The sequence below is a fragment of the Elgaria multicarinata genome, chromosome 2 (genome assembly GCF_023053635.1).
Source record: "Elgaria multicarinata webbii isolate HBS135686 ecotype San Diego chromosome 2, rElgMul1.1.pri, whole genome shotgun sequence".
In the NCBI taxonomy this organism is placed as follows: domain Eukaryota; kingdom Metazoa; phylum Chordata; class Lepidosauria; order Squamata; family Anguidae; genus Elgaria; species Elgaria multicarinata.
Genome location: NC_086172.1, coordinates 97,203,040 through 97,217,284, shown reverse-complemented (window position 1 = coordinate 97,217,284; position 14,245 = coordinate 97,203,040). Strand labels below are relative to the sequence as shown.

Here is a 14,245-nt window from a genome sequence, read left to right as displayed (position 1 = left end):
AGGGAAGGTAGAACGCAGTGGTAGAGCACATGTATATTTGCCTGTTAGTCAATAGAATAATTGTGCAGTTGGTTAACCTTAAATCAGGGATGGGTAACTTGTAGGCCTCCAGATATTTTGACCTACAACTCCCATCAGCCCTATCCAGCAGAGCTAGTGTTGAGGAATGATGGGAGTTGTGGTCCTCCAGATATTTTGGCCTGCAAGTTGCCTACCATTGCTTAAAGAATTATATTCAAATGAACAAGTTAAAATATGCATAGTATTGTATAATACCAAGAGTTGAGCTGGGATGTCACCAGTTATCAAGTGGCTGTTGTTTTCATTAAAGCTGCCAGATCCTTACTGCTAACTTTCAGGTGGCCCTCTAGAGATCAAGAATCTCCCTTCCATAACCCTTTAAATGGGTTTAAGGCAGGTATTTTAGTTCCCTCAGTCATTAACTGAGTGGGATGTGTATTAAGGCTCAGGAGACTGATGTACTGCTTCCTTGAGATGTCTGTCATCCTTAGCCATGCCACCCTCATACCAGAATTGGCCACTGCAGTTTGGGGCTGTAGCCTATCAGCTGCATTACAAGCCTACCTATATCACTAGGTTTTGATCATTCTAAACTCCTGTATTTAGAGGACTGGGTGCAGGATAGCAGTAATGTAGAACATTTCCCCCCTCTCTCTCCTATTCAATGTTTCCCATCACCATAGACTTTCCTTAGGCTTTCTTTGTCACTGCATCCTGTGTGGGAGCTGTGTTCAATCCCCTCACCATTTCTCTTACAACACTATTAACTGCAAGCATTCAACTTCACATAGCCCTCCTTCACCAAGTTTGTTTCAAGTGTGTATGAAAATGTTCAGATTCCGCATCGGAATTCTCTAAAATCATAACTGCTGTCTGCCGTAGGGAAGAACTTTTCCCCATTTACACACCTTGTTGGCAGGTTTTACCTTGACTACTATTTTTCTTTGTCAATTACATTTGAAATCCTGGACTACATCTGTGCAGCCATCATTCTTCGAGAATTTTTTACATGGAGCCTTGTACTATTAGTATACTGACTATTTCCCACATAAGTTCACCTCTGCACATCTCTGCTCACCAACAGCAAATACACATGTATTGAAGCACTCTTCTGAATGCAATCCTGTCTACTTTGCCCCTATCAATGACTGCTGTTAGACAGTAAAGACTGAAGAAACAATGGGTATGTTGAAAATTCAGCCCTCTCTATACTCATTCCTGCCAACAGCACACACATCCTTCTGTCCCAAAGCCTTGTTTAAACTTTTTTCTTCCAGAGCTTTCTATGACATAACAGGAGGTCAACCTGTGTGTTAGACAGATGAGGAATGGGTAGGGTGAGTCACATGCAGGTTTTCATCCAACGCCTGCCTCGTCAGTATCTTTCTCTCAGTCCCATTTTTCTCCAATGTCCTGTCTCTTCCTGGAATCCTATCTATGGCTTCATTCAGGTTAAATAAGTTTTTTATATGTATATAAAAATCAGTACTGTAAATCCCCCTTAGCGGCTATAATACAGTTATTAATGTAATTTTCTCTGAATGGTAAACTCCAGCACAACTGAACCAATACCTGCTAAAACAGCAAGTAAATTTTATAGCCAGCCCAGGGAGCTTCAAATGCTTTCATAAGAACCTTACTTAGTTTTGCCCTGGTTTTTAGGTGCAAGGTTATATTGTGCATTTCCAAAAAACAGTTTTTTTTCAGAAGGATTTGCAATATACACATTTTAATTTTTCTGTAAATGACATTTGACATTCACATTCACATTTATCCTATTTAACACCCTCTGGTATAGTTTGTCTTTGTGGGGAAAACAGAGGCAAAACTTTTCTTTGTTAAGTTGCTGTTTTTCTTTAAAATAGATTATATAACCAGTGGTTTGCATAGTATAATTTCAAAGCTGTTTAAAAGGATTTTGATGCAACCCAGAGTTGGTTACTTGTCAGAGCCAAAGAACTGGCAGTGTTTAGTGTGTTCATTCAGAGCATCTAAACATTCTTGCTCATAAAAAGTAAGCGTCTGTAAACAATCAGTCTAGGGCAAGTATGAAATGTACATGCTGTTGCTATCTATTGCTGTAGTGATCATCTCACATGAACCAGAGTGTGCCATCTAATATAATACAGGTAGGCTACCAGGGCAGGGCTTTGGGGCAGAAATCCAGGGTCCCACTTAGAAGAATGAGCTGGACGGTCCCACTGAGCGGGTCCCATTTAGCAGCTCTGGATCAGGAAACCTTGGTGGGGTTGGCTGCTGCTGGGCAGAGGTCTGTCCCAAGCACCTCTGTCCAGCAGCAACCAAGCCAACGGGGGAGAAGAAAGAGGAGGAACTTGACAATCATAATTTCTGCCTTGGTTGGTAAAGCAGGCCACACTTGAGTATCAACCAAAATGATAAGTGAAGGAAATAATAAGTAGTCATGTAATGTCCTAGGGAAAAATGTAGTAGTAATAGTAGTAGTTGTTGTTGTTATTATTATTTATTGCATTTTTATACCACCCAATAGCCGAAGCTCCCTGGGCAGTTCACAATTAAGGAGTTATTTAGGAGGGTATTTAAATAAAATTCGTGTTTTTAAAAGTCAACAGCAGAGACAGTAACAAATTAATAAAGAGCTATATAAATTAATAATAATGTAATAATAATAAATATTATTATTATTATTTCTATTAACTATGGCGCTTTTTGACTTTTCAATCCTCAAAAGTGGCATACTTCAATATTAAATGACTGAAATAACACTATTCAATCAAATAATATCATGTATAACAAAAACTATCAAGAGACATTTTTAAATACATATTTAAACAACTCCAAGGCCTGGCAGAATGGAAAGATTCCAACTGCTCTTAAAAGGATCTGGTTGTGTCCCTCAAGAGAAAATACTAGCACTGAAAAGGCATAACTACTTGTTGATGATGGTCTTGCTTCCCTCAGTGGTGGGACAGGTGCCCTTTAAATGGTGGAAATAAGAAGAATTTGTGTAAAACTGGACAAAAGTATAGCATTCTTGAATCACTAGCAAACAACCTTATTCATTTCAACACTGAGATGGGGGTTAAATGCTCTGTTTTGATCTTGTAATTAATCCCTTCTTCTGACTCATCGGAGACAGTTGCAAGTAAAGATGAAAGAATAGGTAGAACTGGTGCTAGGCTTAGAAATCCAAGCTAGGCAAACATAATTGATGGGATTGATTGATTTGAAGTATTTTCACCTCACCTATTAACTGAAGGTCACTTACAGTACATTTAAAATATGACAAAATAGGCAAGACTTATAACGGTGGTGTAAAGGTGTACACAAGTTTCCCGCCAGATCTTAATTGTTCCAGACACTACTATGTTCCTGAATCTCTGGGCCATGACAGATCTCAGAGAAAATGACCTCAGCTTGGAAATTTCTATCAGTAGCCAGATGTTAGCCCTTCATAGGCAGGACTTCTTTACCTGGGAAACTGCCGCTGCTGAGGTCTCTCAGTTGCTACCTAGAGTTTTGGCTCTTGGTGGTAGACGCAAGAGGCACACGCAGAGAGCAAAGGAATTTACAAGCCTCCTCCAACCCTCACACATTCCAGATGTTTCATGTTTACACAGTATTTAATTTGGTGCAACATTTGGCATATAGAAGGAGGTCACATCTGCTTTATCTTGTAACCTATTACACAGCTTGCTTACATGCGCCATCTAATTATTTTTCCTTTTCTCATTGATCTAGCTATCCAGGGCTTCTAGTGGTACCTCAGTGTGTGCAGGACAGCAGCTTGCAGAGAGTAGCTCGCTGTTATAGACACAATCGCCTTCCAGTGGTATGTTGGAAAAACTCAAAAGCCAGCACACTCCTGCTTCGAGCTGGTGGCTTCCATGGCAAAGGAGTTGTTGGCCTTTTCAAATCTCAAAACACTCAAACTTCAGGTGAGGGTATTTTCCTCTGCAGGATATTTTAGAGAGTAAAGATGCTTCATTACAAATTTATGCTATATGTTTTTATTACGTTTGTCTTGTTGCAATCTTCCAAAAATAATGCCTTAAAGTATCACAGTAATGGATATAAAGTCATGGAAATTAAAATCTAATAAATTCAGGGCTATTTTTACTGGCATTTCCCCCTTTCTCTGTGAAATGCTGCACAACATTTATGTTGGTTTTAATAGATAGTGTATACTTGGAATAAAAATAGTGATGAGTACCATGGAATGAATTATGGCTTGGACTACTTGTCCTGTTGCTCCACCTGCACTTTCCGCCCTTACATTTCATGTAGAAACCACCATCTGAGAGAGAGAGGATACTTGAACTCATTGGCCTTCGCTAATATGGCAGATAATGTGTTCTTATTAATATATCAAACAAGAGAAAAGCATTGAAGTCCATATGCACAGCAGGCTTCTTTATGGTTGCTTGGGCTTCCCATTTCAGTGTCATATTGAGATTATGTGGGTGCTTCGTTAAGATAGAAATGCCACCCAGCTAATTCCACAATATTCCTCTCCTGAGAAGCATGTTTTGTATTCACTGGCATTCCTTTTATGGCATTTCCCTGGGGTACAAAGATCCTTTGAGAGGCAAAGTGCCAAAATGCAGACATACCGCAGAGTTAATCTTACTGTGCTACTCTGGTAAAAATTAGTGTTGCTGGCCTGCCTGAACAACTTGCCCTATGGAATTTTGAAAAGGACAGTGGATAAAGTAATTCACAGTTATGTACAAGTTACATAAGCAATGAATCATTCAAGAGTTCACGATGAGGATAGATTTTCATGGCCTAAATACTTCAGCATAATCCTATGAATGACATACTATTTTGTGTGAGTTTGTGAGTAAAATATATCTACACAATAAATTATTTGCAAGCCATTGATGGAAAATAATCTACAAAGCATCACTCTACAGATTTGTGTGGGTTTGAGTCGTATACTTTGAAAAAATAAAGCACAGCAGCAAAAGTAGTACTTTGGCCTCACCCCAATCATAAGCTACCAGTACTAAAAACACATTGTGTGCAGTCTAAAGTTCAGTGATTACATAAACAGAACTGTGTGCAAATAGAAACTATCCCATTCTCATCACTGTCTGGGGGGGAAAAAACAAATACGCATCTTCATTCCGTGCTTGTCCATTGGACCTGTTGGTCTTTGGTAACATCGGTTCCTGCTTTCAGGAATTGCACACTAATCTGTGATGCATTATGAAATTCCTCCTGCAGCATCTTAATGAGCTGTGTATGCATGTGCGTGCGTGTCTGTAACTACTGAGACAGACAGATTTTCTAGAGACCTAAATACACCATTGAGAAACGAAATCCTGATTTTGCTGGTGAATTCTGATTTCCAGCCTGTTTTCTTCCTTCCCCTCTGTCATTTTCCCAGCTGAGGAGTTCCAGGTTCAAGACGAGCTGGAATTCCTTGCCTTTTTATTGGGAGCCCTTTATCCAATGAGTGACCCCAGGTTGTGATTACTCAGTAGTGAGGGAAATGAACTCTGCATACTCCCAGACATTTTTTACTGTTCTTTTAGCTCTTCCAGAACTTGAGGTCTAGAGTTGAAAGAGTAAAAGAAAGGATAAAAAAAAAATTAAAAAAAGGGAGGAGAAAAAGGGAAATAATGTACAAATATTTCTTTTTAGTAAAAAATAAGGATAATAAAGACTGGGTTTAAAGAGGAGTCTGGATCGAAGAAGAAAACAGATTGTACAAAAATAACAAAAAAAGTAGAGGATGACAGAATTGTAAAAACAAGAGGAGGCAGTTATTTCATGCACACACACAGCGATTCATGATAGACAAAAAGAAACTTGCTTCCCACACCCTTCAGGACTCTTAATTGCCAACTGCCAAGCCCACTTGTTAAGCTGCCTGGATTTTGGCACCAGCTTATTGAGTTTTAGACTGGGTTCCCAAGATCAAACAACCCATGATTCACAAACCATGAGTTGTTTGGGGGCACATGTGAACTGGTTATCATCCACTTGCCCCCTTCCACTTTCCTAAAAACAACAGCCAGAAATTCCCTGTTCCTAGCGTGTTATCATTACATCAGAACCCAGAAACTCTGGGTTGTTTAGGGGTTAAACAACCCAGAGTTAACCCATGGTTTGTTAGTGGATTAATTCTGGCTGGTTTAACCCCTAAACAAGCTTGACTTTCCAAGTTCGGATGTAGCAATGACAACCCAGGAACATGGGGTCCCTTGGTTATTTAGGAAAGCAGAAGCAATGAACGTGTAGGGGGCAACATGGTTGCTCACTGTTCCAGCCACAACATGCAAACCAGGTCATACTCATTTATTTAACTTTGAGGCTCGACTTCTGCAATGAAGTCTACATAGGGCTACCTTTGTGCCTAGTCCAGAAACTTCAACTAGTTCAAAATATGGCAGCCAGGTTGGTCACCAGTACACCTAGGGGTGACCACATTACACCAGTCTTAAAATCCCTTCACTGGCTGCCAATTAGTTTGCAGGCAAAGTATAAAGTATTGGTTATCACCTTTAAAGCCCTACATGGTTTGGGTCCAGGCTACCTGCGGGATCGCCTTCTCCCGTATAATCTGCCCCACACACTCAGGTCCTCTGGGAAGAATTTACTCCAGCCAACAAAAACAAGGCTGACAACTATTACCCAGAGGACCTTTTCTTCTGCCGCTCCCAGTTTGTGGAATGGCTTGCCGGGAGAGATTCGTCAACTTAACAGTCTTACAGAATTTAAGAAAGCCATAAAGACTGTGATCTCTTCTGGCAGGCCTACCCAGTTGAATTTTAAGATGCCTTTTTTAATGGTGTGCTGGTTTTAATGATGCACTGGTTTTAAACGTTTGAATTAGCTGTATGTATTTTATGGTGTTTTTATTAGTGTTGTACCCCGCCTCGATCCAGAGGGAGAGGCGGGTAACAAATAAATAAATATATTATTATTATTATTATTATTATTATTATTATTTATATGGTTTGCTATCCTGAAAGCCGCTTCGAAGTGGTAGTGACATGTTACTCCTATTGATATCAGCAGGTTTGTGCTTATATACGTGGTAGGGAATACACCCATAGGAAAGTTAGAATTGGTGGCATGTTAAATCATTATCTATAATGAACTCTTAGAGGCAGCTCTGTTGTCAGTGTATGCGGGAAAGATGTCTCAAAACAGAACTATCACCTGTGCATTTGCTTCATCATATGTTACTCTCATGGTCATAGAAAGACTTTGTACTTCCTAGTAATATTTGCTGTAAGAGTGGGGATTAACATTTTAATAAATTCTTGTTGAATTTTATTTTTCTTATCATAGAATAGCAGAGTTGGAAGGGGCCTACAAGGCCATCGAGTCCAACCCCCTGCTCAATGCAGGAGATTATATTTATCCTTTTCTTCAACATTTCTATCTGTCCTGAATCCTAGGAGTAGGATTTTGCTATCTAATTCAGTGGAGTAAAATATGCTGCATAAAGAATGAGCATAACCTGTTCTGCATTTGTTTTCATAGCCCCTACATCATTGGAATCTTCAAGCAGCATAGAACAAGAAAAATACCTTCAAGCCTTACTGAATGCAATTTCTGTCCATTGCAAAATGAACGGCAATAATACTCTTACTGTCAGACCAACAATTGCTTTGTCTCCAGGTAAAGTTATGCATTTGTATCACTATATTAAAATGTTAAACCACTCTGATTGTGTTACCTTTAATCTTTTTTTCCAATTTTATTTCTCCCAGCATGTCTTTGGGTTTTGTGGATAAATTTTTCATATTGTTAGCAAAATTCAAAAGTAAAATATCTTGAACTTAAGCAAAATTGCTAGCTAATTACATTCTATTCCATGTAGGTGCAAATATATGCAATGGTTATATTTAATTATTAGAGATTTTTGCCAAAGCAATGGATTGCTTAACATACTCTTACAAACAAAGGGATATGTTTTTTAAGCAAAACAGTTAAAATGTAATATGCTTTTTGGGGGGGTAGGTCTGGATGAAACCATTAAGAAATGCATTGATATTCTATTTCAGTTGTCATGTGATGAAACCTGATAGGGTTCATACAAAGGTAAAGCTGCTGTCTTAGACACAGGAGCATGCAACTTGCCAAGTATGTCCATTTGGCTTAATAAACTGGTGAAATCAAGTGTATCTAAATTCTGGCTTTTCTCATAACATAACACCATCACCCAATTGTGCATGCTTTGCTTCGTTTGTTGTTAAGTACTTTGATTGTGTTAGCTGTGCCTAACCTTCTGTGGTGCTGCAATTGTATACATATGATTTCTAATTATGTGTCATGTCTCTTAAATATGGAAAGCTGGCAGAAGTTAGATACGTGAAGGATAAAAAGCATTTCTGTAAGGTTTTTTTTTTAAAAAAAAAATTGGGCTCAGGTCAGTGTAACATCTAGGTAATGTCAGCTTGAATGATATTGTACTTTTAATCTCTTCATTCTTTTTGACTGACTTTAGGCACTGAAAGAAGGGCTTCAAGAATGTCCACTGTGTTTAAGCAGGTAGTGCCAGGACATTTGGATGTAAATCTGTCCAATAGCTTTACCCGAGGAGGTTAGTAAGACTAGTTCAAAGCCTTCACGCGGATGTAATATGAAAAAAAAATCCAAGATAACGTTTGAGGGGTTGTTCTCGCGTTATGCTTCAGTTTATCATTATACACCACATGAATACCAACTAGTCTACCACTGACATTTAAAAGGTCTGCCTGATTCATACATAGGGACAGGCATATTCTTGCTGGAATAGGAACTGCAAATGCCAATGGGTACACACATATTTTTTGTGGTTGGATTCCTGAAGCCGCCATTAACGGCCATGCGCACTACTCTGTTTTCTAGAGTGCAACCATGCATGGATGGTGGATACTACCCATAACATGTTGTGGATGGGGTGGTGGTTACTGAATCTTGGCCTCTTTTCACACACAGAGACCCAGCACATGATCAGTTCTGATAACAGTAGCAGCAGTGACCATCTGACAAACTGGTAGGACTATGCAAATATGTGCACACAGCCCACTGTTTGCAATGTGGCCAATGTTTTCTCTTCACGGAATAGATGTAACCACTAAGGCTACAGGGCTTTAGGCAGTTGTAGCTGTTTGTTCCTCTATAAGCTACCAGAAATATAAATCTTTAAAGTATTAACAGGAGTTTATTGTAGCTACCTGTATCACAAAGCTAATATGTAAAGACACCTTTCATATTCAAATGAGAATGTCTGTTCCACTACAGAATTATTAAATAACAATAATAGGCTTCTATTGTTTTTAAACCACCACTGTTCTGAACGCCAATATAAATGGCATCTCTGGTGCTGGTAACACAGCCAATCCAGATTCTACTTGCCTGAGGGTTCAATAATTTGCACAGTATTTAAGTGAAAATAACTTATTCCTCTGCATATAATGATGCATGTAGAAGCTGCAGGACTGCTTATTCAGTCTTTCATTAATGTGATGTAGAAAAACAAGGATTGGACCATTAAATGTAAAGAAAAGTGCTCTTTTAGCACAAAGTTAACTTCTTATCCACACAGTTCACATTGGGAAATCATGTTCTAACAAGAGGTTAAACAAACTAATAGAAATTATTTTTAAAAATATAATAAAGCCATCATTATGAGAATAGGAGAATGTTTAATACTTTCTAACTGGTTATAAACCATTGAAAATTGTGAAGGTGCTGAATTGGGAAGGTAGTAGTATGTCAAATTGCTCACTTCACATCCCACTTTAGCCAAAGTTCTTGAATTTAAGGCAGGTTAGTCTGTTGATTGCAGTGTGACTAACAGTATAGATTGGCCTATAACAGTATTGTAGTAATTGAATTGAATTAAGAATGAGTGATGGGATGTTTGCACTGGTTACTAGCAAAATCTGTTACTGAATTGCTTGACTATAGGAGACAGCATAAAGGGAGTATGTGGTAGGGGAATTCTTTGCTGCAATGGGGATATAAAACCAGTTATCCTGACATATACTGTAGGAAGTACCCCAATTGGGGGCTGGTTTCCACCTTCTTTTGGAAGCCAGTCTGAATCTGTATGTTTTTCCCTCTTCCCTTCACCCCTGTAGGAAGAATGTGATGCTGCTATTCAGATACCATTGTGCTGTGAGCAGTGGGAGAGTGTCTAAGCTGCCCCCGCATACAGATCAGGCAACAGGGCAGATCTGCTATGGCAAATGCCTCCCTTCCCTGCTAGTGGAAGTAATTACCAGGTCACAGATCTCCAAGCATTGTTGTCATATAGTGGCCTAGTTCAGACAACCCACTGAACCATGCTGCTTAACCACAAAATGGTTAAGGTACCTTAATGCATTCCATTAACCATTTTGTGTCTGAAAATGGTTAATGGTTGTGTCAGGTTGTCTGAACCAGGCCAATATGATAACCAGATCAGATGTAACAGAGGCTGGAGTGAAACATGATGGGATAGAATAGGAACACACCCCTTTTCCTCTCTCATATAGCTATCATTAACTCCCACAATGCAATGAGTAACACAGTGAAATATTCTACCACTGAATTAATAACAGCTGCACTATATACATCTGAACAGAGTATGGGATACGATTTGGAATCCTCATAGTAGTAGTGTCATTTATGGTTTCCCACATTCTAGGAGATGTCTTAAATTTTCATTAGGGGTAATCATGAAGAGTGAGCAGCTTATTGCTTACTCTTATATTTGGAAACATGCCATACATTCTGTATATGGAGGAACCTTGGTTTTACCACAAATCAAAATAATTAAAATATTGTAACCTGGGAAGCTATTTTTTATGTTCACAACCATTAGATTAAATTATGCAGATTATAAAAACATGTTAATGTTCTTGATTTTGATCTAATATTAGTTCCAATTGCTTGTAATTCAACCATTCAACATCAACAGAAGTATTGACAACTATTTACAACTTTATAGTACACATTTATTTCTTTTACATGTACTATGTCATGATGTAAACAGTACATTAGTAGAAGGAAGTCCTTTACCGTAACCATTGGTAGTTTCATATGAGACCCCTGTCTAGGTTCAGAGTCTTTAACAAACAATGCCTTTTTTTTACTTTATCTCCACAATTATGGGGGCTAGAATGTTTTTTTCCTCCAAAAGAAGGTTATAACCCCCTGAAATGTGAATGCACTGGCAAGTATGCCAAATTCCATAGTTTATGGCGTCTCTCAGAATGTGACCAAATAGTTTCATTTTGCAGGAATGCGAACATATTACTTGAAGTAGAGGCTTCTGCTTCTAATTACCCTTTTTATTTGGCTCAAGTATCGTATGGTATCTAATCAGGTATATGAAGCAATGTTTAGCATCCAGCTTATACTCTAGTCATCTAGATATTTAATAAGTGGTAATGTTAGTGGAATAGAATGTTTCTACAGTAATAATCACCACCTGCTGCTCTCAAATTAGTTAAAGTCTCTGTTGAAAACTGTGAAATCAAAGCTAAAATGCTTTTAAAAAAAGCAGGTGTCATTATTCCTGTGATTTTCTATTTAAAACTACATTTCCATTATACCAAATGGCTTAAGTAGCTTAATCACATGAGACTAGATCTTTCTCTCCCACACATTGTGCATGAATCCTGCTCAACAAGACAGCCCCCCAAAAACCCTATGCATGCTAATAATTTGACTGTAAATGACTCATGTTTGGCATGCTGCTTTAGATATGTAGTTCAATATAGGTAAGGCTTTGTCAACTTCTACCCTGCATAAATTTTATGCTTCCCTCAATCAAAATAAATAATAGAGATAAGTCGTGCTAAGCAGTTTAAACTAACAGATCTTATACATTCTGGACAAGTTTCCATTTGGTATAATACAATGGTGCATCATTTTGGCTGTTTTGCATGTCTGCAATTACTACAGTGACTATGAACATTATCTATTTAGTAAATAATTTAATACAGCTTTTTTTCTTTTAGCTCTGTTTGGAAATTTTTGTGATTCTTTGGCATTAGCTGTTAAAAATAAAATATAAATAGTTTTATCTTAATCAATAAATAGAAATGTACAAGTAACCTTTTTCTTCTCTCCTGTTCAATTTGCTGTGACTGTCTCATTGCAATGTGCATTCCATTGCTCCTCCTTTTCCTACTGTCCTTACTGCTATCTGCCAGTGCTTGGGTACAGAGATAAATGTTTCACACATTCAAATTCCAAATCAGGAAGAGTCTATCAAGGTATTGTATTTTTTGCACTAATAGTACATACTACCATTTCCATGATTGTGCATAACAGCATACATTTAAAAAACACCAACATGTTAACTTACTTAGGCACACAATTTAGTTACCATGTAATAATCCTGCAACAGTATAATGTGGAGTGATTTCTAGATCATAAGCATCGTCACAATCATTGCTAAAAGGCATATAATGAAAAATTCGATAATCCAAATTTTATTGCTCAATAGCCAAATAATAAAGAAATACTGTTACTTAAGGAGAGAGCGTTCTTGTTGGCATTCTTGTTATTAATGCTGAGAAAAGAGGTAGGCATCTCCAAATTAGTATAGAAAACATTCGGAATGCAACATTTGTTAAAAGGTTGGGGGTGGGAGGTGTTCTCTTAAGACAAGACACAGTGGAGGGAAAGAGTGGAAAGTAGATACCTATATACCTTTAATCACTGTAACCCATCACTGGTAAGTGTTATAGTCTGCATGTGCTTTCAAATTTGCAGTGATTGTTACTTTTTATGTGGTGCAAGCTATAATCAAGTCCTGCTTTGTCAATGGCAAAAAGTGGCAGGGAATGTTTTCTTCTGGACTTCCTTTAGATTTTTTAAAAAACAAACAAGGAATAGCATAATTATTTTGACAATAAGAGCTGTGAATCTTGAATGGCAAATGATTATTTATGTGTTACTAATAATATGTTTCCAGATGAAGTGTTGCATATATCTTGCTTTATTTCAACTTCATTTTCTAAGAAATCAGTTTTGTTTTCTGTGACCAGGATGCTCACATCTAAAGCAGGCAGACTGACTATGTTATACCAGCAGAAAGGCCCCTGTCATTAATGTTGAGTAAATCTGCTCTGCTATCACAATCCAAGTCAAATGGTGCTTGTTTGTGTTACTGTGAGATAACTACATGAAATAGCTTTGTGATGGCGGTCATACGTGCCAGATCTAGAAAGAGCAGCTCCCTCTTCCTACCCCACACCCTCACTGTACAATAACACATCTCACTCAGGAGGTCCTCTATGTGCTGGTCTGCAATGAGGGGACACCATGGCTACAGACACCTGAGAGCTGTACTGGATGTGCAGGAAGGAAGGTTGCTGTATAGAAACATTAAATATGAAGTGATCTGTCTATTATCTCAATTTGGGCATCTTGATGAATCTTGATTGTGAATTAATTCAGAGCAGGATGATTTCCACCACCACCACCCCGGTACATTAAGTTTGACACATCTGTAAAGATTTCAATTGGCATGCAAATACTTTATTTTCAAGCAATATTTGTATATGCATGCTTCATTGGAGATTTACAAAATAACCCAATTCCATGAAAATGTTATTATATATATTTTTTAATTTTTATGAAGGTATGTGGGCAAGTCTTCGTTCTAGCAGTCGGTTTATCAGCACTCAAATGCCATTTCTTGATGTCGGTGCAAGATTAGCAGGGAAAGATGGTTCGCCTTCTTATACCAGCAGTAGTGCATATTTTCAAAACCGACTTCTGAAGCGCCAAGCCGCCCTCTACATATTTGGAGAAAAATCTCAACTAAGAGTATGTCTGTTTTTCATATGTAGTTCTGGTTTTTGCTAGATTGCTTTTAATATTAGGATTTGTACATGACTGTGGTACAATATAGCACAGAGTTATACAGATTTCATCCCTATTGATTTCAGTAGCATTTAAGTGCTCATGACTGAGTGCTGGATTGCAGGACATATCTTTGGGATAGAATATCTTTGAGTACTTAAGTATATCAACTGTTGAAGACTCTTACCTGATCCATTGAAGGAAATGCACATGTATTGCTTGCTGAGTTGGAAATTGTAGCCATGCATCAAATGCTCATCCAAATGCAACGAAAGTCTAACACATTTATTATGGCATGTATTTTTGTAGACTTGAGTCCACTTTATCAAATACATGAAGTATTATTCTGAGATCATGGTGAGAGGTACTGTAAAAAGTGGCATTAAATGGCAATACAATGCAAAACATGCAGTCTGTGACAAACTACTTCAAGTTT

The 14,245-nt window shown here is 38.0% G+C and overlaps 1 protein-coding gene across 1 annotated transcript in view; it reads left to right on the top strand.

Annotated features, from left to right (window-relative positions):
• SBF2 (SET binding factor 2) overlaps positions 1-14,245 on the top strand; it is a 274,874-nt gene that overhangs the window by 232,865 nt on the left and 27,764 nt on the right. Inside the window, exons 27-31 of the mRNA XM_063117284.1 lie at positions 3,742-3,938; positions 7,501-7,638; positions 8,468-8,563; positions 12,150-12,212; positions 13,586-13,773. Of these exons, the coding sequence (XP_062973354.1) occupies positions 3,742-3,938; positions 7,501-7,638; positions 8,468-8,563; positions 12,150-12,212; positions 13,586-13,773 (682 nt within the window). The remainder of the gene's footprint in view (positions 1-3,741; positions 3,939-7,500; positions 7,639-8,467; positions 8,564-12,149; positions 12,213-13,585; positions 13,774-14,245) is intronic.